Here is a 25,385-nt window from a genome sequence, read left to right as displayed (position 1 = left end):
TACTGTGCCAGGCTGTGACACCACACGAAAATTAAGCATCTTTCCACTCCCTTCTCCATCTTAATAAAAAGCATCTCCCTCTAGGTTTTCAGGCCAGAACTCTTGCTGTGGTATTTGGCTAACTCGCCTTCCCAGGTCATTTCATGCTTTGAGACTGTTGCCACATCCTGATGGCTTTACTTCAAACCAACATCCAGGTCCCCAATGTCTCTCTTCCTCTACCATGGCCAGCCTGTGTGAGCTGGTGCTACTCTTTCTTCTGCAATCAAAATGGTCTCGTTTTCACCCTTGCGCCCTGAACATATAACTCAGAAAGCAGAAGGCGTGAGGGTCCTTTCAAGATGTAATTTGTACTTTTCTTCTGCTCAGTGTTTTCTGACAGTCTTGTACCTGTCAGAGTCTTCACAGTGGTTCAGGGACCTGACGTCACTGACACACCTCCTTGCTTTTCTGACATTACACTCACGCTGCTCGACTGTGTGTGCGTGTGTGTGTGTGTGTGTGTGTTCTCCCGCGGCCCCTGCTGGGATATTTCCTCAGAGTCTGAATCTGCTGTAGTCTATCTGGTCCTCTCCAGAGACTGACATGACTCTATCCTCAAGCTGGGCTTTCGCTTATTTATTTATTTATTTTTCTGCAACTCTGAGGATGAAATGCCAGGCATTTCGTCTGGCAGCCCAAGCACCCTGCCAGAGTCAGCCAGCCCTGCCCCCCCCTCTGTTGCCATCGCCCCTGAGATCCGAGCACAAGGCTTTGATCCTAGCACACGAGAGGCAGAGGCAGGTGGGTCTCTGAGTTTGAGGCCAGCCTGGTCTACAGAGTGAGTTCCAGGACAGCCAGGAGGCTACACAGTGAGACCCTGCCTCAAAACCAAGCAAATGAAGAAAAATGCTTTTTCCACTTATTACCCACAGAATTCTCCACTTGAATTTTCTACGTAGACTTACTTCTGTGAACTTACTGTGTGTGTTACCTGTTGGTTGTGTCCTCCCACCCCCAGCCCAGCTAGTATAAGCCTCACAAAGCCTTTGTCTGTATTTTTCACTAAGGATTCTTCTGGTGTATTAGGTACTTTATTATTATTATTTTTTAAATGAAGAAATAAAGTATGTCAGCAGAGCGTTCTAGGGTTGGTCATGGGTACATTTGTAACCAACATAATTGTATTTCCTGGTTTTGGACCCTGGTCTCCTAGTTACTAATCACTAACATTGTTGCCAGGCACCCACAGTTCTGACATGCCTGCAAAGATCCCTGTCAGTTCCCAGCCCAGCCCCTGGATCTTGACTCTTACTTGGCCAGCATTTTTTGTTGCTTAGGTTACTTTTCAGAAACACTCTTTTGTGTCTGTGTCCAAGCTTTGAATCAAAGAGCTGACAGGGTGCGCGGGGAGGGAAGAGAGAGAGAGAGAGAGAGAGAGAGAGAGAGAGAGAGAGAGAGAGAGAGAGAGAGAGAGAGAGAGAATGTGACCCTAGTAGACTAGGCAGTCTTCAGGTCATGATCCCCTTGCATCAGCCTCCCAAGTGTTAGAATTACTTGGGAGGTATGCACCACCATGCCTGGCTTCTTTTTATCCTATTTTATTAATTTTTGATATCAGGAAAACTCCAGGGCCCCTAATACATAGTAAATTCTACCATTGAGCACCATCCCTGAGCTTGAGCTTTAGATATAATATTCTAGGGGTGCTATATTTTTCAAAAACTTGAAATGGCTTATTATAAGGATACAATTCTTTCAGCGATTGGATAGGGGATGACTTAGCTTCCAAGCCTTCTGCTGTCTGTACAGGAGAAATGAAAATCTCTACAAAATTCAGGTTTATACACACATAACATTAAACAGATTGGAGGCTGTGAGCTGTTGTTAGATAGCCAGATCCCTGAATACCTGTACACCTTTCTCTAGCACTTTGCAAAAATCCTGGCACAGCTAGCATCCGCTGAGTGGTGTCCTCAGCTGTTAGCTGAGGTATCTGCTGTCTAGATGACACAGTATAGATGATCTGGGTTAATAAACTGCCTCTTGATTAGGAACACTGATGTGAATGAGAAGAGTTTTCAATCATTAACAACCATGTGGAACAATTTGGTTTTCTTTAAGCATTGTCCCCTCTATTATTTCTGCAGAAGCTCTGGAAATAATGCCAATATAAATAGTGATCTTTTCCAAATAGAATTGATTTGGCCAAAACTAGGAGATCACTAGGTACCTAAAAATGTTAGTAGAAATAATAAAAAGGACATTTCTCTTTATATAACATTTTCGAGAGATTTTTTTTTTGAAAAAAATCTATTATAAAACTGATACTGTTTTCCTGATCATCACTCTGTATCTGTGAGGCAACTCCTTTTATGGCCCTGGGGATGGAACTCAGGCCCCACACATGCTGCTACCCTCCTCTCTCAAGCAAATCATCTGCCATGTTTTCTTATGGTTATATCTCGATAGGCGTGCCACGTTAGTCAATGTTTCATTAGTGACAGCCAGTACATTAATTGCCACAACAACCACTTCATCCTCTTATTCATTGGCTCACCATCTTCATGAACTCATTCTGTAGTACTAGTGAAACTGAGGGTCTGGGTAGTAACAGAAGATGATGAGGCAAGAGGTTGGTGGTCATGAGCCGGAGTTAGACCTGAAAACAGAGTGTCAGCCGCCTCACCCCTTGCGTAGGGATCCTGCCGCTGAGCTGCAGGGTGAAATTACCAAACTTCATAAAGACGCTGTCAGCTGAATGCTATAGGAATCTACCTAATATTAGTTCAGTTAATGTCTCCTTACAGGCAGGCAGAATAATTCAGGTTTTAGGCATATGTAAAGAAAAACCTCAAACTGAATTTTTCTTTGAGCACTGTCATTTCATCTATTTCAGTATTTATTTGTGTAATACTAAAGGACCTCGGCGAGCTGAAGCTCATTAGGAGTTGGGAAGAGAAGGACTGGGGAGGTTAGCAGCAGTCGCCTTTTTGTTTAGAAGGTGTAAGTCAGCGAGCTGGAAGGCTCAGGGTTTCAGTGGGTCAGCTAGCCCGATGTGCCAGTCTCGGATAATGTGCTCTATTTCAAGTTCTTAAAATAGACCAGGGGAAGAGGGGAAAAAAAATAGAAGTGAGCGGGGTGTGGGCATTTATTGTTTTGCATGTAAGACATCTGTGGCCAATCGTGTAAGTGTCCATGCATGAGACCAGGCAAAGTTCAGAAACCAAGGAGCTTTCCGGCAACTGAACAACCCTAACAGATGCCGCATAGACGGAAGCCCTCATTGTGTGTGTTGATGCATGGTCCCTTCCCAGACATTCATGTATCTTCCAAGGTGTGAGCGCCTCGCCCTGCCTAGAAGGGATAGAAAGCTCATGTAGATGTGCGTAGTCATTAAAAGGTTTCAGGGCATGGTGGCTCAAACTTGAAATCCCAGCATTTGATAGGCAGAGTCTATGAGTCTGAGGCCTTCCTAAGGTTCGTAGTGCGTTCCAGGCTAGCCTGGGCTAAAATCTGAGATCCCGTATCAGGAAGGTAGGCCCCAAACAAATAAAGACTTTATTTCTTTGTATTTTTTTTTTCTGCTGATAACACATTCGCCAATGAAGAAAACTTTTTAATATAACGTCCCGGCTTTTAATTAAACTAATATATTTTAGGATGCCACAAAGTTTTATGTTTTTTCTCCCTCACCCTCTCTGTCTCCCCTTCCTCTCTGTCTTTACAACAGCAGTCCTCAACCTGCAGGTCATGATCCCTTTGCGGGTCGGATGACCCTTTCATAGGGGTTACAAATCAGATATCCTGCATATTAGATATTCATATTACAATTCATAATAGCAACAAATCTACATTTGTGAAGTAGCAACAAAAATAATTTTATGGTTGGGGTCATCACAATAAGAGGAACTGTATTAAAGGGTTGCAGCATCAGGAAGGCTGAGAACCAGTGCTTTACAACAACTTAGAGAATTGAATTTCTTCTTTATAGATTGGTAGATTTTTTTTTTACAGCTTGTGAGCCTAAGATCTCACAGACTACATAACCTGGATCTAAGCTTGGGTTCTGAGTCTCAAAAGCAACTTCCAACACTTTATTATGTATCACAAGAGGCTGCAGTGCTACTTGGCTTTTTTCTAATTAATTAATTAATTTGGATTTTTTTGTTTTTGTTTTTCAAGACAAAGTTTCTCTGTGTAACAGAGCCCTGGGTGTCCTGGACTCTCTTGGTAGACCAGGCTGGCTTTGAACTCACAGAGATTCACCTGCCTCTGCCTTGGCAGTGCTGGGATTAAAGGCATGCACCACCACACCTGGCCTGATTTTTTTTCCTTTGAGGGAAGTTTCTAGATATACTTTAGATTTGTTGTTGTTGATTGTTTATTTGTTTGCTTGTTTGTTTGGGGTTGGGTCTCATTCTATAGTGAGGCTGTCCTGGAACTCCCAATTAGCTGAAACTGGCCTTGAATTTATAGTAACCCTCCTGCTCAGTCTCTTAAGTCACAGGCAGGAGCTACTACATTGCCCTTAGATTTCTTAATGGCTTTTAAAGAAGTAGGCTAAGGGATGCTCTTGTTGCACATCTGTTTTCCTCATGCGTTTCCTCAGCAACATATATGCTTAAGGCAGTAGATTATTGGTGTCTTGATGGCGGCAAAGTGCAAGCACATCTCTTCAAGTGTCTGGATGCCGTATTCTTGTTTGTTTGCAGTTCAACATTACGTTGTACATAATGATTGCCGGTAAAATCCTAACATTAAAACAAAAACAAAAACAAAAACCGTGCTTTAAATAAATAAAATCCTATATTTCTCAACATAAGGAAGAAGGTGCATGTGAATACAATGAGCTACAACTTTTAAAAGATTTATTTAGTTTTTTAAAAAAATGTGTATGAGTGTTTACCTGCATGTATGTATGTATGTGCACCACAGTTGCATCTGGTGCCCTCAGAGGCTAGAAGAGGGCACTGGGTTCCTTCAAAGCAGAGTTGTAAGCCTCTGTGTGGGTGCTGGGAACCAAACCCAGCTCTTTTTGCAAGAGCAGCAAATATTCTTCACTGCTGAGCCATCTCCCTAGTCCCAAGCTACAGTTTTTGATGTTTGTTTAGCTTATTACTCTCATTAGATAATAATAATAATAATAATAATAATAATAATAATAATAATAATAATAATAATATATCAGGAGTCAGTTCTTTCCAATGTGTGTACTGGGAGCCAAACCTGGACTCTCTGCAAATACAGTACACATACTTAACCCATCAGCCAACTCTGAAGCCCCAAAGAAAATAATTTTCCCTTGTTCCTGCCTGGAGCCCTGTGTGGGTTCATGGTGATCACCTCTGAGCTTTATACAAGGCTGTACACTGTAGAGTCTACAAGACAAACTCTTGGTTCCCCATGTGGGCTCTGGGGTTGGCCCACATTCATGAACTGGCTCTATTACTCAACAGCCGGCCTCTAGCAAATTACTCCCCTCATCAGTAAAAAACAGAGTCAAGTAGAGTATTTTTCATCATAGGAAAATTGTGGGACATAAGCAAGATGTTATAATGTAGTATTCACATGGCACACAGCACAACACCTTGCTAATCGCGGGCCCTCAATATTATCATTGATGGTACTTCTTTCAGATTTTAGGGGAAAAGAATCACTTACCTATTTTTGTGGTGTTGGAGATCAAACCCAGGGCCTTACACAGGCTGACTAAGTGCTCTGCCACAGGTTCTTCCTCAGCTTAGAAAACTTCTTTAAACTACAGGCTTAATGTTCTTATGCCCTTGTTAAAGGCTCTATTTCCATATGCTGCCTGCCAGATGGCCCACTTACAAATGAAACACCAACCTTACCTATGATAAATTAGACCAGTGAAGGTCAGCGTCACATGGTAAAGAACAGGGGATGTCAAAAATAAGGCTAGGGAACTACAAAGGGAGAGGGAAGGGGGAGGGAGGGAGAGGAGGGGGAGGGAAGGAGAGAGGGGGGCACATATTCTAGAAAACATCTCTTCTGTGAAGCGGGTTTGGTAGAGTGAGCAGGCATAAGTCAGAAGGGGTCATTTGATTCAGTCTGTGCTCACTCAGTGCGTAGCCTCTTGGAGTGCGCTCTTAGGCACGTGCACCAGGAAAAGGATTTGAGTTCTTTTGCCCTGATTTTTCTCATTTGTACAGTTGGGATGGTGATGTCTAAGGCAGAGTGGGTCTAAGTAAGCTGCAGACCACAACCTTGCTCTGAGCTTTAAATCCCCTTCTCTTCCACTTTGACTGTCTTGGGATAAAGAAGATCGACACTGGACAAGGCTTGGTGACACACACCTTTATTTTATTTTTAACATTTTATTATTTTATGTGTCTGAGTATTTTGCCTACATGTATGTTTGTATACTACATGTGTGCCCGGTGCCAACCAAGGTCAGAAGATAATATTATTTACAGATACTTATAAGCCACCGTGTGAGTGCTAGGAATTGAACCTGGGTCCTCTACAAGAGGAGCAAGTGCTCTTAACCACTGAACCAACCCTCCAGCCCTGGGACACACCTTTAATTCCAGCTCTCAGGAGGCAGAGGCAGGTAGATCTCTGTGAGTTTGAGGCCAGCCAGAGTTACATATTGAGATTGTGTCAAAATAAAAGGAGGAGGAGGGGGGAGGAAGAGGAGGAAGAAGGGGAGAAAGAAGGGAACAGGAGGAGGAGGAGCAAGGGGAGGAGGAGGAGGAGGAAGAGGAGGAGGAGGAATACTAAGCTTGGCAAGCAAGGCAGACCATCAAGATGGTCCTCTGGCACAGAAGGGGATAGGAGAAGCAGAAACTGACTCTGTGATCCATTCTGCAAGGTGCACAGAGATGCTCCACGCTTCACGTGTGTCTCTCGCACTCTTTCTTCCTCAGGTATCCCATGACTTCACGACCATGGCCCTTCACTGCCGTTCCCAGTTTATCCACTTCGCTGTCCCACCTAGACAGCCTCTGCATGTCTGTGTGAGAGTGTCAGATTTTGGAGTTACAGACAGTTGTGAGCTGCTATGTGGGTACTGGGATTTGAACCTGGGTCCTCTGGAAGAGAGGTCAGTGCCCTTTTCCGGTGAGCCCCCTCTCCAGCCCCGCCCTCCCAAGACAAGTCTCAGTAGAGGCACTCCTTAGGGACTTTCCCAGCAGACAAATGCTGATTCCAGAAAAAAAGTCCAGCGAATGTATTGGCAGGATTTCATTTAAACAGTCAGTCATTAATATTTTAACAGGGGCTTCCAGTGTTCCAGCCCAAAGGAGCAAATTATGTCAGGATTTGTAGTGTCAAGACACAACTAATGTAGAGAAGTGGGTTGAAAACAGGGGAGACTTTCCAGCCCCAGTGCAGAGCACCTAACTGTGTGCAATTGGCTTTGAATACAGATCAGGAAGCTGTAAGCATTTATTGCCCAAATGACCCATCCTTCCCTTGCTGCCCTGGCCGCTCCATTTAGAGTCAAAAGAACTTTGGACCCTATACTAGCAAGCACGGAAAGATAAGGCAGTGGGAGGGGCAGGGTTTATGGTGTGGGAAAGAGAAGTGCCCTCGGAGCCAGGAACCTCTTTCAGCCATTAAGTAGCCTTGTGGCCCACAGAAAGAAAGGCAGTGACGCGCTTTAGACCTCAATGGGTCCTCCGCGGCCAGAGAGCCTGAATTAAAGAAACTCTGAGGTCTTTTTCAGCTCAAACCTTCTGTGTTGATTTCTCCCTCTGCTTTGAACTGAACGTCCTGGAGAGGAAGCAGGCTTTGCTAGGGTTGTGGGTGCCATTCAGTGGTACACGATGGGTTTAGCACGTGAGGGACTAGGTTCAGTTCTGAGCGCTGAAACTAAAAGGCCACGCTACGCTGTAGTATTAAGAGAATATTATGTTGGATTGCCTGCTGAGAGCATGGCTTCCAGAAAGGAGAACTGTGTTACTGATGTGGGAGCTAGGGCCCTTGAGTTTGGGTACTCAATTTGAACAAAGGACTTAACTTTAGTTTCCCCATACAGAAAGAGGAATTCCTGTATACTAGCGCAGGTTAGAGGGTGAATGAGCCAATCTGCATAAAAACACCATGTGCCAGGTCTGAGTGCATCAAATCCTCACACTCGGAGGTTATATTAATCTACTTTTTTTTTTTTTTTTTTTTTTTTTTTACTAAGTTAATGCTTGTTTAGGAACAAAACATTCGCGTCAGAGCGTAGCCTTAATTTTGGGAATCCAGGAGATCCAGTCAAATAACAGGAGTATGTTGTTTACAAGGTACTTTTTATTTGTATTTTTTTTTAAAAGCCAAGATGTGAAGTTGTACAGGTCCCATGCTCCGAAGTCCTTCGTGTACACAAATCACATTTTATATTTTTGTTTTTGTTGGTATTTTGTGTGTGTGTGTTTATGTGTTTTTGTTGTTGTTTTAAAGAAAGAACAAGTTGGGTGCAAAAGGAGATGGTGGAGCATCTGGGAGGAGTTAAAAGGAGGGAAGAATATGATCAAAATATATTGTATAAAAATTTCAAAACAATGAATGGAAAACATTTTTTAAAAGCTGTATAGCTTTAACCTCAAGGTCCTCAGTGCCACAATCACTCCCAGGAACGTGAGCCTGGGTTGCGGGAACCTGAACAGTCCGAGAAACCATTGTTACCATGTGCTAGGAATATGCACACAGTATTTGTGCCCTCAAGACACTTGCCAAACTGGAACTTAGTCACCTTAGTCACACTCACCATAAGTGATAACTAGGTTAAATGTGGCCTCTCCTCTACGACACAGACCACCAGTATCAGTTTTCTTACTGCTGAGAAGCTCAGTCGGAAGAGGGGATGAAAACCATCTGTCTTCTTATTTTCTGAGTCTTGAGTTACTTTGTCCTCTGCATGGTGAAACAGCTGAAGTTATTTAAGTAGAATTATACTCTGTAGCACAAAACTAACAGCAAAGCAACAGCAAGGAGGCTCAGCAACAAAGGCAATGCTGGAACCTTGAATGGTGAGTGTTACATTGAAATTGATGCTGCGATAACGCAAAAATCATTAGCAAAAATCATTATAGAGGTCTCCCATTCTTTTCTTTTTTGACACATCATGCAAGCTTTTAGTTTAGTAGCCCTGTCTTAAAATTGGCACCATGACAGCAGATCTCAAGTGATGCCTTGAATCCCCTCTCCTTTGGCTGCAGCCTGTCTCTGCTCACTTTTCAGCAGCACCAGTGTTGGCCTTTGAGGTTCCCCGGACCTTCTTCATTCTGTTCTCCCATTCCTTTCTCCGTTTTCTGGAGGTCTTTCTTCTCATAAATGTCAGGTCCCAAAGAAACCTTGGGCAAGTCTCGCTCAGTGCCTGTGGCTCCTCCCACCACTCCCCTACACCTCTCCAACCCAGCGACAGGCCATCCCTTCCCCGGCTCCTCCTTCCTATATAGCCTAGCCTTTTCTGTCACCTGCTCTCTTGGCTCTTCTCTCTCTTCTTGGTCCCCCGCTCTTGGCTCCTGGCCTCCTCTCTTGTTCTTTTACCTCTTCCACTCTCTCTTCTCTTCCTCCGCCCCACTTTCTCTCCTCATGGTTCAGTTCAGACTGGACCCTTCCAGATGCCTCTGGCTGAACAATAACACCCTTCTCCTCAGCCATGCCTTGGAACACTCAGGTCCTCATTTTCATTCAATAAAGGCTGTGTCTTGCAAGCCCGTGTTTAGGCTCATTCTTATTTTGCATAGTGCAAAGAATCATAGATCACGCTGAAGCCAGTTGTTTTGCCACTTACCAACGTGCTTCTGACTCGGAAAACAAAGATGGCATCTGGTGTGGTTTTATACTTCTTGGCTAGCCTTTCTCGAATTTCTGTCTTTTCTACTGTGGCCTCCCCCCAGGTGAAGGACATCAACGGCCGTTTGTTTCCTCTGAAGCAGATGGCCAGTCCTGGATTTCCTGGGCTGGATCTTTATTGTCTCATTCATGATGGTGGTGGTCCCCAAGCTGCCAAGAGAGACAATGAATAAGATTTTTCATTCTTTTCAATAATTGGTAAATGTTAGATGGAAAAATTGATTACATTTCAAGGTCAAGGTTAGGAGAGTTAAATGAATATCGCAGAAAAAGAGATACTTAGTATAAAGAGTTATAAAGAGTGAGAATCTGGAGAAATTTTGGGCATCATGCCTATCTCTTCTATCAGGTCATTGACTGTCTCTTGATTAATGATCTCATGTGATATCAATGGACTGACCGGCTTATGGGGTGAGGCATGCAATGCACCTATCCAAGTCGTTTCTCCTTCTCCCATCCAAACTCTGAATTGCTAGAAATTATTCTCTCCATCCAAATTTTAGACGATTTTGCTCCCATATCCTGGCAGCTAAGAATGCCTTTTAAAATGCTTTATTCAGAATGACTCCTTGAACAATTTCCTTCCCCTTAACTGTGTTTATCCTCCAAAAGTTGGTGTTTTCATTCCTTAGGCTAGTTTTTTAAAAGCTAAATTTCTCCCTTTTGTCCCATAAGAAATATGATTCCCTCCTGTTATCCACCCCTTGATCCTCTCCAAATTAGCAGCGGTTGCCGTAAATGACGGATGGGAGACAAGATGCCAAGGGCAGTGGCTAAATTTAAAGAGTGGCCCTTGCACCTGTTCATTCGGCACTGCCCAAGCTCCCGCCCACAAATTCTTCCACCCCCCCTGATTCCCACCAACGGCAGCCCGTGGCCTGGAACCTCTATGCTTTCCCTCGGAAGTCAATACTGATAACGACGGTGTACGTGCTTATCAAAACCAAGGAGAAATACAGTAGTTTTGACAGCAACTTAGTTTAGATTCAGAGGAGCTGAAATGTGGGCCAAACTTGGCATACTATTAAAGTTGTATCTCACCTTGAAGCAGGCAGATTCATGTGGCTAGGAACCAGCCCAAGGAGGCTTGTGTAGACTATTCTGCTTTGTGAAATCCTTTTAGGTATTACCATTTGTGCACTCAATTTTCTTAACAATGATACTTTATTATGAACTCACTAGCAGAGCGTACCTCACTTACAACCAGACTAACCCAAACAATAGGAAAAGGAAGATTAAAGAACACAATAATGAAACCTTAAGGATATCAGTTCCGAGAAACGATTCTCCTGGTGTAGTCAGCAGGACCTCAGCAAATCTGCAATTCAACCAAGGTTGCTGATGGAACCTGGAACAGCAGCTGAGGCCCAGAGCCTCAGCCGGAAGCCCAGAGCCTTGAAGCCTTCCCTGGAGCAGTTCTCTCTAGAGCGTCTCTCGAAGTGCAAGGATGAACAGACAAAACAATCCCAAGTCATCTCTCTCAAGCCTCTTGTTTTAGGTGCATATATCTCCTCTCAGAGTCTCCACTAGGATGTTTTCAGCGGGCAACACCCAAACTCCCTGACAAAGTGATTTGACTTCTAAGTGGAAAAACATTCTGCTCTCTCACAAGTCTGTTCCTCATGCCACACTAGGGATCTAAACAAAAACATGTTTATTTCTCCTTCAACCATTGGACGTGTGTATAAATTTAAGTGTTGTGAAGAACAGACAATTGAAGGAACAACTGACATCGTCTAGAATTAACTTTAGCTGACTTGACAGCTTGGCAGCTCCTAACCTGGAAGAGTACTGCAGGCCCAAGGCAGCGGGGTAAGGAATTTGTGACAGAATACACTTAGAATTGTAAGGAGACTGGCCAAGTCAGACAACTTATCTTGATCAAATGGGTCTAATGAGAGTTGGGGATAGTGGCTCCTATCAGTAATGCTAGCAAGTGTGTGGCTATCCTGGGCTACATTAGACCCTGCCTCAAACAAACAAAGAGGCCTAATGATCCCAGAATGTTATCACACTATCTCAGAACCAGTACCGAGCAACTGGGGTGGAAAGGCATACATTATGAGAGCTTGCAAGAAGGAGACTCAGTTTTACCTAGATGTTTGCTTTCGGAGCAGGCTGGACTTATATTCATTCCCCCAAAAGCAAGATGGCTATGGGGACAGGAGAAGCAAAAAGCTGGGGGGTGGCAGTTTTGAGGAGAGTTTAGGGCATGGGAAACAGGTCTGTGGAGAAGGGACTGCTAAGCAAGAAGCCACTTCACCGTCTGGAATTCCACTACATGCCAGCCAGGCCTTTTATTACTCCGGATGGTGCTGGCTTTCATAACCCTGTGAGCTGGATCCCTATGTACTTAGGAGGCATGCCTTATTTGAGTACAAAATTAATAACTTTGATCACTCTAGAGAGAGAGACAAAAGGCTCCCTAGATCGAAAAGTCTAGTTAATATCAAAGACTGTAAGAGGCCACGAGCCAACCCAACATAAAAAGACAGCTTTAAAATCTGCTGCCGGCCTTTCAGGGTTCTGAGAAACATGGACAAAGACAATCCTACCTGAAAAGGTCCTGCCCTTCTCAACTCTGCCTTTTCTTGGAGTTCCGTGCATGAAAGAAAAGATTGCAGAGGATTAGACCACAGGGTCGTCTGAGTTATAAAGTATGGAGTCAGTCATCCCTTGGAAACCAGGGCACGAGCTTCCTGCTGAGAAACATTTTTAGAGGGATATGTAAATATATTTCTGACATGGAGTGGGTCTGTGTTAGAGTTGGGACCAGTGAGACTATTGAAGGAAATAGAGAAAAGCAAGGAGAACACGAGTGTGTTTATGTGTATAGTGAAGTAAAAATATATATACCGAGGAAAAGATGTAATATATTGTAATAGATATGTATATGAAAAAGGCTTTAGGAGTAGTTGGGCCTCTCTCAGCTATACTGACTAGAAATATTTTCTGTAGACAAGCTGCCAGAGAAAGAACACCAATGAGCCCAGGTAGGAGGAAGTCGCAGGTGATGGAGAAGTTATTTCTAATGGGGGTACATGAGGGAAGTGGCAATGATGGTGTTCCAAGAGAGGGAGGCAAAACTAAAGAGCAAGTAGGGCTGGGCCGTGACTCCCCATAAATATCTGAAGGCTACACCCTTTCCTTTTGTCCTTCTTTTTAATGTACTGTTTCCTGTTCATTCAGAATTGCTGATACCTCTTGAATAATAGTTCACATTATCAGTGAGTCAGGAAACACAGCCGGCAAGCCTCTGAGGAGATTCCTTTCGTGCTAGCTGGAGTCAGTGTGTGTGCTTCACCTGTCCACCCTACCTGTTCTGGAGCTCTTAGGTAGAGATTCCATTGAGTTGAGTCACAGCTGGAAGGTGACTTCAGCACCCATTTCTACTAGAGAAACAGCTTAAAGTTTCATGCTCCAAGAAATATGCCCTGATTAGATTTAGCTTTTAAAATTTTAACCTGTTTTTAAGGATTGGAATAAAAACAATTGTGCAAGCATGGATATTGTAGTGACCATGTTCTTAAATTATAAAATTAATATGCAGGTGGGAACAATTTAAATTACTCAAAAGAGCAGGTATCTCTTAAAACTTCCCTGAGGCAATGTGCTTTCATGTTCTGTTTGGTTTTTTTCTTTCGAAACAGGGTTTCTCTGTGTAGCCTTGGCTGTCCTGGACTCATTTTGTAGACCAGAGTGGCCTTGAACTCACAACGATTTGCCTGCCTCTGCCTCCTGAGTGCTGGGATTAAAGGCTCATGTTTTTTCCTTTAGACTTACCATCTAAATTATATAATATATACTATAACATGTAATATTTTATTATATATATAATTTTTTTTTCTTCAAGACAGGGTCTCTCTGTGTAGCCTTGGTTGTCCAGGATCTTCCTTTGTAGACCAGGCCGGTCTTAAACTCACAGAGATTCACCTGCCTCTGCCTTTCAAGTGCTGGGGATTAAAGGCGTGCACCACCACTGCCTGGTTGTGTGTGTGTGTGTGTGTGTGTGTGTGTGTGTGTGTATGTATGTATACATACATACATACATACATATATATATATAATTTATTTATTCATTTTACATCCTGATTGTAGCCCCCTCCATCCTCTCCTCCCATTCCCACCTTCCCTCTCTCTTCCTTCATCTTCCCTTCCCTATTCCTCAGAAAAGGAGAGCCTCCTCTTCCCCCACAACCCCAGCTCATCAAGTTGTATCAGGACTGAGCGAGTCTTCTTCCCCTGTGGCCTAGCAACAGAGTCCATGTCAGAGACAGCCCCTGCTCCCCTTGCTAGGGGACCCACATGAAACCTGAGCTGAGCTGCCCATCAGCTATATCGGTGTAGGAGGCCTAGGTCCAGTCTGTACATGGTCCTTGGTTGGTGCTTCAGTCTCCACCAGCCCCTCTGGGCCCTGGTTAGTTGGCTCTGTTGGTCTCCTTGTGGAGCGCCTGTCCCCTCCAGGTCCTTCTATCCTTCCCCTCACTTTTCCACAACATTGCTTCCCCTCAATGTTTGGCTGTGAGTCTCTGCATCTGTTTTGATCTGCTACTGGGTGTAGCCTCTCAGAGGACAGCTGTGCTAGGCTCCTGTCTGGGAGCATAGCAGAATATTATTAATAGTGTCAGGGGTTGGCTGTCTCCCATGGGGTGGGTCTCTGGTTGGGCCAGACACTGGTTGGCCATTCCCTCAATCTCTACTGTATTTTTATCCCTGCACATCTTGTAGGCAGGGTTAATTTGGGGTTGAAGTTTCTGTGGGTGTGTTGGTGTTCCCTTCCCTCCCCTAGGAGTCCATCCTAGTTAGAGGATGTTCTCTTCAGTCTCCATGACTCCTGCTACTAGGAATCTCAGTAGAGTCACCCCCATGTCCTCCCCAAAGTCTACCCTGTCCTAGGTCTCCAGCTTGTCCCAGAGCTGCCCCTATGCACAGTTTCTGTTCTCTCTGTAGATCCTCTGTCCTCCTGGCCCCACTCTCCCCAGATCTGATCTCCACCCTTATTTCTCTCATAGCCAGTAGAGAGAAATGAGGGCTATATATATATGTATGTAAAGACAGGGTCTTACTATTTTATCTTGGCTATCTTGGATGGCCATCTTGGCTCAAAGTAGAAGCAGGCTGGCCTTGAACTCACAGAGATCCTCCTGCCTGTCTTGCAAGTGCTGGGATTAAAGGCATGTGCCACCATGATCAGCCCTATCTGTGCACTTTACAAGCACTGAGATTACAGATATATGCCACTATGCCCAGCTCACTTTTAATAAAAAATAAATACATCATTTTTTTTGGTCTTTTGATTAAAATAAAGCGCAAAAGTATAAGTAGGACAATTTTTTCATTGTTGTTTATTTTTATATTTGAAATAGGAGAAATAGGATTTTAAGAACATACCAACACACATCATCATCATCATCATCATCATCATTATTATTATTATTATTATTATTATTATTATTATTTTGAGATAAGTTTTCACTATGTAGCCCAGTTTGGTCCTGAACTCAGCCTCCCAAGTCCTGGGATATAGGCATGTACTACTATGCCTGACTCATGGATGGTTACTTTTGTTAAGTGGTTGAATAATATCCTGTTGAGAAACTAATGTCTAATTGACTTGACTGACTCTTTATTGGAAGACATTGAAGTTTTCTTTATCTTCTTACAAACTATGCGTGACCTTCTATATAGCTATTGAGAGGGTCAGACATTGCTAAAAGGCCAGAAGCTAGAGTCACGTAGCCCCCGGCCCATGGCGCCGTGGCAGAAGTCACGTAGCCCCCGGCCCATGGCGCCGTGGCAGAAGTCACGTAGCCCCCGGCCCATGGCGCCGTGGCAGAAGTCACGTAGCCCCCGGCCCATGGCGCCGTGGCAGAAGTCACGTAGCCCCCACAGGCTCTGGCCAGCACTAGTCATTCCCAGTTGGAGTCACATAACAGGATGTTTCCGGCCCCTCAGATCTCAGGAAAGTTCTGAGCCAATCAGCCTGTAAGTGAGTGCCTCTGGACTGTAACTCTGGTGACTGGCCATTCGGCCCCAGCCTATCAGCCTATGCCTCCTGTGATTGCTCCTTAGCCTACCCAATCAAATTAGAAGATAGTACAGTCTCTTAAAAGTCCCCTAGTTCCCTATAAAAAGGCCTGTGCGCCTTTGGCTGGGGTCACCGGCATTTTGTATGGATTGTTGACCCCTGCTTGTAGGCTGTTTCTGCAGAATTGATGCTTTTTTTTTTTTTTTTTTGGTTTTGGTTTTGGTTTTTCAAGATAGGGTTTCTCTGTGTGGCCTTGGATGTTCTGGACTCACTTTGTAGACCAGGCTGGCCTCGAACTCACAGTGATCCACCTGCCTCTGTCTCCTGAATGCTGGGATTAAAGGTGTGTACCACCATGCCTGCTTTGCTCTTTGTTTTTACATACTATTGAGTCTGGGGTCTTCCTTCAGCTATTTTTGGGCCCTCTAGAACAGAAGTTCAGAGCAGCGGTTCTCAAGCTGTGGGTTGTCGCCTCTTTGGCAAATCTCTATCTCCAAAAATACTTACATTATGATTCATAATAGCAAAATTACAGATATGAAGTAGCAACGACAATAATTTTATGGTTGAGGGTCACCACAACACGAGGAACTGTTATTAAAGGGTCACAGTGTTAGGGAGGTGGAGAACCACAGTTCTAGAGTGATTAGCGCGTTTCCTGGTATGCGAATGACTGTGAGCCTCTCTTAGGTATGCGGATTCCTTTCATATGAGCAACCGCACCGTGTCTTTCTTAGTAAACTTGACCAACTGACTCATGTCATCCTTTGCAGCTGTGGGGAGGTTTTATTGTGCTTTTTATCCTGGGAGAAGATAACTGACAACTGTTTAGAGCAATTGCTAGAGCTACATTCTAAGGAGCTGGCTTGGTTGGTAGATCCTTTAACTAGGTAGCCTAACTTAGGTGCATCAGTGATTTAGTTCTCACAGATATGAGGTGATGCGTTTTGGGATAGAGGTTTGAAACTCTTAGCAGTGTCTGTAGTTTTCAATGTGTACATTAAAACACCACACACACACACACACACACACACACAAAAGCAAAAAAGCAGGCATGTTGGTACATGCCTTTAATCCCAGCACTCGGGAGGCAGAGGCAGGCAAACTGTTGTGAGTTTGAGGCCAGCCTGGTCTACAAAGCGAATCTAGGACAGCCAAGGTTACACAGAGAAGTCCTGTCTTGAAAAACCCAAAACAAAAAAAACCAAAACAAAAACAAAAAAAAGTGACTTTTTTTCCAAATTTGTTTTCTTTTGTTTTTGTCTTTTCCCCAAACATAGCTATGTAGCCTAGGTTGTCACCGTGTCTTCCTGCCTCAGCTTCCCTAGTTGTGTGTTGCCTGGCTTCATCTGGTTCCTTCTTTTAATGGCCCTGGACTAAATCCCAGTATTACAGGATACACATTTAACTTCCATACTTGGAAAAACAGAGGAAAGGCAAGTCCAGTAAGAATTCCCAAAGTGGAAAGCAGAGATAGAGACAGACAACTCTTGGTCCATATACAGGTTTGGCAAAGGAGAGGGAGGAAAAAAAACACCACCACCACCACCACCACCACCACCACCAAAAAATCCCCAAAGCTGAAATCCACCGTGAGTGGAGTAAAAGGGCACAGAGCAGTGAGAGAGAAGGGGAAATGTGCACATGAAAAGCAGTTGGGATAAATATAGATGGCCAAGAGGCGATAGTGAGTGAATGAAGCTGTTCCAGCAACGCCGTGGATTCCACATGGAGGGCTTATTGCTCGCAGCTGTTGCGACGGGGCACGATCTTCAGCTGCTGGGCTCCACTTGTTGGGAAATAAAGCTCTTTTAGGTCTCCCTTAGAGAAGCCTATCATCTTATTGTTCTGCGCTAGGGCCTAAGAATTAACCCAGATTTTCTACTTCATTCTTTGGCCAGGAGAGCAATTTTAGCCAAACCTTGAAGAATATTACTAGAACAAGTAATACAGGTTTAGGTTTTTTTTTCTTTAAACTTCACATAAGGTTATATAAACTACAATCATGTTTAGTAGAATTTTTCAAAAAAAAAATTTATTTTCTCCACAGATCTAAAAAGGAGCTGAAAGAATTGAGCGGCTCGTTATAACAGCTAGGAAGTCATTTAAGAAAATCTAGGAACTGCTGGTCTCCTTTCTTATACAGCATTCAACACACCCTCGCTATGAACTTGTTTCCTGTGCGGTGGTTCTCAAGTGTCTTCATACTGTGACCCTTTAATACAGTTCCTCATGTTGTGGTGACACCCTCCCCCCCCAATAACATTATTTCCCTCGATACTTCATAACTGTAACTTTGCTACTATTATGAATCATAATGTAAATATCTGTGTTTTCCGATGGTCTTAGGCAACCCCTGTAAATCTGCCTACTTAAGGGGTCAAGACCCACAGGTTGAAAAACATTGTCCTTTGGAAATTAGTGTTTTCAAGTGAGTGAGGTCAGTCCAAGCCGGGCATGATGGTGCATGCCTGTAATCTTATCACTCAGGAGGCTGAGGCAGGATGATTAATTGTAAGTTCAAAGCTAGCCTGAGTATGGAGTGAGACTTTGTCTCAAACAAAAATCAGAACAAACAACAACAACAACAGCAACAACAATAACAACAACAAAGAGTTATTTTATGATGGATGTAATGGTACATGCCTACAACCCCCAGCACTGGAAATGGTGGGGTCGGAGGGGAGTTTGAGGCCACCCTGGGCTACAAAGCAGGCCAGCCTGGGCAAGATAACGAGACTTACCCCCCCACCCACAAAGTCATTCTGAACTGTGTTCTATTTGCTGTTTTAGCAAAATGATTAAGCTTGGTTCATCTAAAATGGTTTCATTACATTGCCACCTTCTGCTTTTGTAGTTTATTTAATAAAGGGGAATGTCAATCTAAAGGTGCTGTGAAAAAGAATCGGGTGTTTCAATTGTGTAGCGCGCTCTGTTTATCCTGGGATTTTGATGCTACAATCATTCTACTTTGTATCACGTTACACAGCATTGCCACTGGGTTACGTTATGATTCAGGGTTAGTTTTGGCATATCCAAGTGCTATCCGTTATGGATGCTAACTTTAGGCAAGTGGTCCAGAGTTGTAGCCAATCTTCTTTAATATGACCAATTGGATGCTCAACTCCGAACAAGCTTTGTAAAGATATGTATTTGCCTAGTTCTCTTATGTCACTATGCTTGGTAAAGATTAGCCAAATCGAATGTGCCATTCATCCCTTACTGCTCCATTCCAAGAGGCTCGAGTAAAGATCGGTTCCCTAGAATTTGCCCCTAAGGTAACTCTGAAAGTGACAGACAGCCCGAAGCCGGGGTTCACCCGCCTTTTGATTGGGTTTCCCAGGAAGCCCCGCCTCAGTGACTTAATTCAGGGTTGCAGTTGGCCTGGTGCAGCTGAGTGGCGGGTCTTGGCCACGCCCAGGCCGTCCGCTGCGCTGCCTGAGCCAGCGCCGTTTCCAGTTGAGAGATGGCGGCCGCCGCAGGTAGATCGCTCCTGCTGCTGCTCTGCTCCCGGGGAGGCGGCGGGGGAGCCGGCGGCTGCGGAGCGCTGACTGCCGGCTGCTTTCCAGGGCTGGGTGTCAGCCGCCACCGGCAGCACCAGCAGCACCGGACGGTGAGCGAGCGCGGCTCCGGGGAGGGCGGGGCGGCGTGGGGAGCCGCGGGCAGGCCGGGGCGCCCGGTGACTTCCCTCAACTCGCGGCCGCCCCGGGGTGGCGGGCCACTGAGCCGCCGTGTCCTTCAGCGCCTGCGGCGGCGGCTGAGAAGGCAGGGCGAGCTGGCGGGCGGGAGGCATGAGAGGAGGAGGAGAAGGAGGAGGAGGAGGAGGGGCGACAGCAGGGATGTTCCCGCAGGACTGGGGACGCCAGGGCGGGGAAGACACGGGACTTGAACCTCTCCCTGACCCGCCTCCGGGCTCGGTCCCTCCCTCCGTCGTTCCTGACAGCTTTCCTCCCATGCTCCCGAACTGAGCCCGGTGCAAGTTGTCCCCTTCTCTCCTCCTCTGGGCGCCTTGGGGCGTCCTGAGTTGCCGCGGTTGCCGGTGTGTCAGGAGAGTGGCAGTGCCATGCTGCTTGGAACTGTCTCCCGGAGAGCACCCCAGGACCCCAAGAGGTTGCTGCCTCGTTCTCTCATGGCCCCCTAGCAACGCGCAGGAAGGAATATCAAACTTTATCCCTCTCTGATCAGGTCCCTGCATGTGTGTGTTCTGGGAACCGGCTCCCACGAGCTGGATGCTGCATTGCTTCAGGAGGCAAGCACCATCCCCTCGGGTCCTTAAAGGTCCCAGTGGTCCCTTCAGAGGGTTGGCTTTCACGCTACATGGGTGCCCAAAGGAAGGGCAGCAGGCACAAGAGAGGCAGCATGGCAAGTTGTTCGCAGAGGCAGAGATTTGGTGGTTCTGTTAACCAGTTCTTGCCGGGGTTTCATTTCCTGGCAAAGAAAAGGAATTCTGTCTCAACAGCCTGGGTAGGTGTGTGTGTGTAGTGGTGGGGGTTACAAGAGCTTGGCATGGAGTTCTTGACCTAGCAGGTCAGCAGGTTCCCTTGTTTTGGACTTTCGAGGCCCATATGTGCTGGTCTCTGGCCAACTCTGGGAGAACAAGTGTAGGTTTAGTTTCATAAGGTGAACTTGTATAGTGTGGTGATGGGAGGCCCACTACAGCCAGCCCAGTAGAGCGAGGTGGTGCCTTCAGCCCATGTGTTATGACCTGTCTTGCTCTGGTTCCCTGTTTCCTAAGAGGAAAGGACTGGAGGTTTAAAGAGAGGGTAGCTCCAGACCTGTGCGCTTTGTGGGAAAGCTCTATGAAAAGAACCGAGGCTCTGCAAATGCGAGATAGTATTGCTATTATTAGCCATAGTTACGGACCTGATCTTGCTTCTTGTGAGAAAATCGTACTTTTTCATATTTGGCATACTGACATTGCTTTGCTGAAGCTTTTGGGTGGGAGCCGACTTTTTCTATAGTTCACTTTTGATTTGCTTGTTTCAAAGCCTCCATCCAGTTGTGTTCTCTGAAAACCCATAAAGGCCACCCTCAAAAATCTGATGGCATGCTTTTCCCTCTGAACCATTGGGAGACTTACCCAGTTATCCTTGTTTTTGAAGGAGACATCTTCTGATTTGGCAGTTTGGTTTTTTTAAAAATACTGTTTGGGTGTGGTATTCAAGGGCTGTTTAAAAATTTGTGCCTCATGTATTTTCTACCACGCAAATGCACCCGTCTGCGAGTGTCTTCCTTGTAGGGTTACTTCAGACAGTGTTCTCCTGTGCTGTCCCGGGGTGGGTAAAAGTGATGAGCTGACTTCCAACGGAAAGCACAATTAAACACGTGTTATTTTTGAAGGGCAGAAGTGTTGTCATGGGAATGGTGACTTGTAAATGAACTTAGGAGTCTAAGATCTGAAAAGAGGCGAGCCTGATTATTTAAATATGTAGGGACAGATTTAGAATGTTTGTCCAGTTGCTCTAAAGCCATTGTGTATGTAACCTCATCTGATTTTCTATGATTCCTCACATGATGTCCCATTTGAAAGCTGCCTGTTAGGGATTTAACTCTTGATTATAATTCAAGCCTGAAGTTAAGCGCCAGAAAGGAGAGTTGGCCAGGATTACACAGCTGGTGAGACCCCCCCTTCCTGCCCAGATGTTATGACTCCCTTTTTTGTGTTCTTTTTATTGTATAATAAACTACAGTTGCCTTTCTTTACATCTCTCCCTTCTCTTATAAAATTAGCTAATCGTCTGCCAGGAAATTCTTTGTATTTCAAAGCCTACATGAGTAGGAATCCAAAAGCGGATATGATTTGGAGACCCATGTAGTAGGTGACTATGGGACAAACGACTTGCCACAAACAATAGCTGTTCTTATGATGCTCCTACCTGGGGAGACACTGGGGCTGAGTGGGGACATCCTGTGTATGCAGCAGATGGCAGTCTGCATCGAACCTGATCACATGCCCAACTTGTGCCACTTTTCTTCAGCAGTAGTAGGTACAGCAAGTTGGAGCCAAGGGTCATAGGAATAGTTTCCTCTTCATTTGGCTTGGGTCACCTTTTTTGTTTGTTTGTTTGTTTGTTTGAGACCCGGTCTCACTATGCAGCTGAAGCCAAGAGGCCTCTTCTCTTCCTGCTTTTTTGTCTCCCTGGTGTTGGGATAATAGTCATGTGCCACCATGCTTGGCCAAGTCAAGAGTCATTGTTTTAAACAGTGTGTGAGTCTAAAACAAATACAGCTTGAATAAAATAGTAAATGTGATTGCACAGTTATAAACATAACTGTTTCTAACACCCTCATTAAAACATACTTCACCCTCCTCTCCAACACAGTGTTTGAAATCAAGTCTTACCTTGTTGTCCAGGCAAGTCTCTAATTACTGGTCTCAAGGGATCCTCCTTAGATGGGCGTGGTGGCTCACGCCTCTAATCCCAACATCTCTGGAGGCAGAGGCAGGTGAATCTCTGTGAGTTTGAGGCCAGCCTGGTCTACCTAGTGAATCCAGGCTAGCCAAGGCAACAGAGAGAAACCTTGTCTCCAAAAACCAAAAACCAAAACAACAACAACAAAAAAATCCTTCTGCCTCAGTTTCCACCTAGCTGAAACTAACAATGTGTACCCATGCAATCTGACTTTAGGACATCTTTCAATGGAATAAATAGGAGTAAAGGTACATGGCATTTTTAGTGTTTTTTGCATCATGCAGTCTGATTTTTCTTCCTTGTGTAAAGAGCTTGCTGTTATTCAACTGGCAAGCACCTGCAGCGAATATAAACTGTTTGTTGCATACCTTCCTGTGTGATTAGTGAAGGCGGCTACTATTTCTAAAGACGCTCTTTCCAGGGGAACTGCCTTTCCCTGTGGGCTGTGCAATTCCTTTGCTAAATGAAACGGCTTCGTCTCTGATTATGACAGCCTGAGTGTTGGCAGTTCCTGGTGGCCAGCCTCTGTGCTGAGTTACAAAAGCATACACTGGCGTTACACTGTTACACTTTGCAGCACCCCTTCTCCACCCATTACCGGTTCTTGGCAGCAATCCTATTGCAGCGTACCTGAGGCTCCTTTGCCTGATGCACAGTCTCCCCTCCCCTACTTCCTGGGGGTAGGGGGAGAGAGAGGTGGCTTCCACCTACCCATGCAGTTAGTCCACGCTGGTCTTCAACTTGCAGTGATTCCCCTGCATGGGATCATAGGCCTGTATGAGAATTCTAGGCTCAAACCCTAATTCTCTGGAGTTTCTCCTGGCCCGGCTCTGTTTTTTCTTTGCTGCATCCAGTGCTGTCCTCCGATGTCCCAAATGTACCTACTGCTAAGCAGACTTTGTGGCTGAATTTCAGCCATAACCACCCTTAGTCATTCCTCTGTGTCTAAGGTCCGTTTCAGGCCGGAGACTGATGTACAATTCCCATCTATGTAACACCCTCACTTCATAAATCTAATGAAACAGCGGAGCAACTTGTGAGGTTATATTTGTGGCAAATAATAGATTAGGGATTGAGATTCCTTTAAATGGGTATTGGTTCAAGAAGGCTTGATTTATATCTTACCTTTGGTGATTCTTGCCTCTTATTTTTTTTTCCCCATTTTCTCTTCTAAATCATGATAGGATTTATTATTTTCAGGATGCAGATGGACAAGTATTCCAAATATTTCATTCTCCCACTCCCTATCTTACTGGGGAGATAAAGCTAAGATGTGTCTCTTTCCACCCCTCCCCTCTTGACATTTTTAGCCTGTTGCCAAGGAAGCCAAATCTGAAAAACCACTTTAAGCATGGTGATGCGAGTGATGTCTTTGGTTGTATGTTGCATTTCTTGGTGATGGATTGGTGTGAACAGTTGGTACTCGGGTTAGCTCTGTGGTGATCAGAAGCATTCTGTTCATAACCAGCTGAAGTATAATGACCACCCAGGTGGTTGGGAATAGATGCTTCAGTCAAACTCCAGATGTGTTGCTCTCAGTCTACTAAAGTACTTAACTGTCCTGGATAAATTGGTTTAGAACACACTTGTTTTTTTTTAAGAAGGCAAGACACCCTTTTATTCATCTTAAATATCTTATTTGCTTTGAATTCCATAAAATATTTTAGTGAATAAACTTGGATTTATTTGTCAAATTCTGACTATTCAATCTTTTTAAGGCTCCAAGGACTTTATTTATGCACTGTGGAACTCTTCACAGAAGAAGAAGAAGAAAATCTAAATAGAAATTACACCGCTAAGAATGATGTAGTCAAAGACAATAAATTGACAGCCAACCTTTTTTATTTTTTAATTTTGGGGCCACACCTGGCTGAGATTAGGTCTTTTGCAGTATGATGCCATTATGTGAATAAGCACTGGGATTAAGGTCAAGATTATATTTTAATATTTCAGGATATCTGCTTAGCTTTTGAACCTTTCTCCTTAATTGGACTGATTGATGCTAAACCAGGGCTCACAGATATGTTAAAATGACTAGAATACATTATTGGGAAAATTATAACTATTTGCACAAACAATTCTAGAATAGAAGTTAGAGTAGTGGTTCTCAACCTGTGGGTCGTGACCCGGGTGGGGAGGGGAGTGTGTGTTTCAAACAACCTTCTCAGAGGAGTCATCTGAGGCCACCAGAAAACAGGTATTTACATTATATTCGTAACAGTAGCAAAATTACAGTTATGAAGTAGCGAAGAAATAACTTTATGGTTGGTGATCACCACAACATGAGGAGCCATATTAAAAGGTCACAACATTAGGAAGGTTGAGAACCACTGCCCTGGAGGAAACAGGGGTGTGGGAGTGCTGAAATAGCTGTTTTCATGGTATCCGTGAATGCAGAGGTGTTCCTCATTCTCCAGTCTGGCTCTTTTCCTACTAAACTGCACGGCTGCATAGTTTGCTTTAAAGTGCCAACACTGGTTTAAAAAGGTCAATTGGAAAATAGTTAATTGGGGTACAATTCTTTGAATAAGAACGTAAGATGACTCTGTCTTGAGCATATACTCTCTGGTCCAGATCAAGCTGGACCACAAACGCTTCGAAAACACCTGCCAGGGCTGGAGAGATGCTCGAGGGCTCAGGGCTCTTACTGCTCGGCCAGAGGACCAGCGTTCGGCTCCCAGCAGCCATGCCAGGCGGCTCCCTGTCTCCTGTAACTCCAGCCCCAGGGCACTCCACTGCCACCTCTGGCCTTCTCTGTGGACATCTGTACCCACACACATGTACCGATACACACACATTCATAGTTAAAACCCATAAAAGTAAATCTTTAAAAAAAAAAAATCTGCCCTCTATAGGTTGAAAGCAAAGGGGAGAAACAAACTGTTTATTTCTGTGGACTGTTAAATGCTTGCAGTGAGACAGCTGTGTAAAAATGAAGGTTGACATCAAGCAAATTAATTTTAATAAGTTTAGTGAGCTATTGGCCCATAAACTGTATACAGGCTTGAATCTTTTATGCTCATAAAAATATAACTTGGTAAATTATATCACCAACTGGATCTAACAGCATGCTAAAGAGAGCCTTTTTATTTTTTTTATTTTTTTTCTTTCTTTTTGGTTTTTTGAGTCAGCGTCTCTCTGTGTAGCTTTGG

The 25,385-nt window shown here is 44.5% G+C and overlaps 1 protein-coding gene and 1 pseudogene across 3 annotated transcripts in view; one reads left to right on the top strand and one right to left on the bottom strand.

Moving 5' to 3' along the window:
- Window positions 1-9,103: 9,103 nt before the first annotated feature.
- LOC311580973 (small ribosomal subunit protein eS24-like) lies at window positions 9,104-9,923 on the bottom strand (annotated as a pseudogene). Its single transcript has 2 exons — window positions 9,629-9,923; window positions 9,104-9,260 (listed from the first exon to the last, which is right to left on the bottom strand). The product of its transcript is annotated as a small ribosomal subunit protein eS24-like (transcript).
- A 9,325-nt stretch (window positions 9,924-19,248) lies between these two features.
- The window catches only part of MCU (mitochondrial calcium uniporter), a 172,038-nt gene continuing 165,901 nt past the window's right edge, over window positions 19,249-25,385 (top strand). The window contains exon 1 of one of the 2 annotated variants that reach the window (XM_084753597.1): window positions 19,249-19,433. In XM_084753597.1, coding sequence (XP_084609723.1) covers window positions 19,287-19,433 — 147 coding nt within the window. In that variant the 5' untranslated portion in view covers window positions 19,249-19,286. The remainder of the gene's footprint in view (window positions 19,434-25,385) is intronic. The other variant, XM_084753598.1, reaches the window with a different exon arrangement.

The sequence above is a fragment of the Acomys minous genome (genome assembly GCF_964271855.1).
Source record: "Acomys minous genome assembly, chromosome: 13".
Lineage (NCBI taxonomy): Eukaryota > Metazoa > Chordata > Mammalia > Rodentia > Muridae > Acomys > Acomys minous.
The sequence above is the reverse complement of the archived record's forward strand: the minus strand, read 5'-3'. Positions and strand labels throughout refer to the sequence as shown.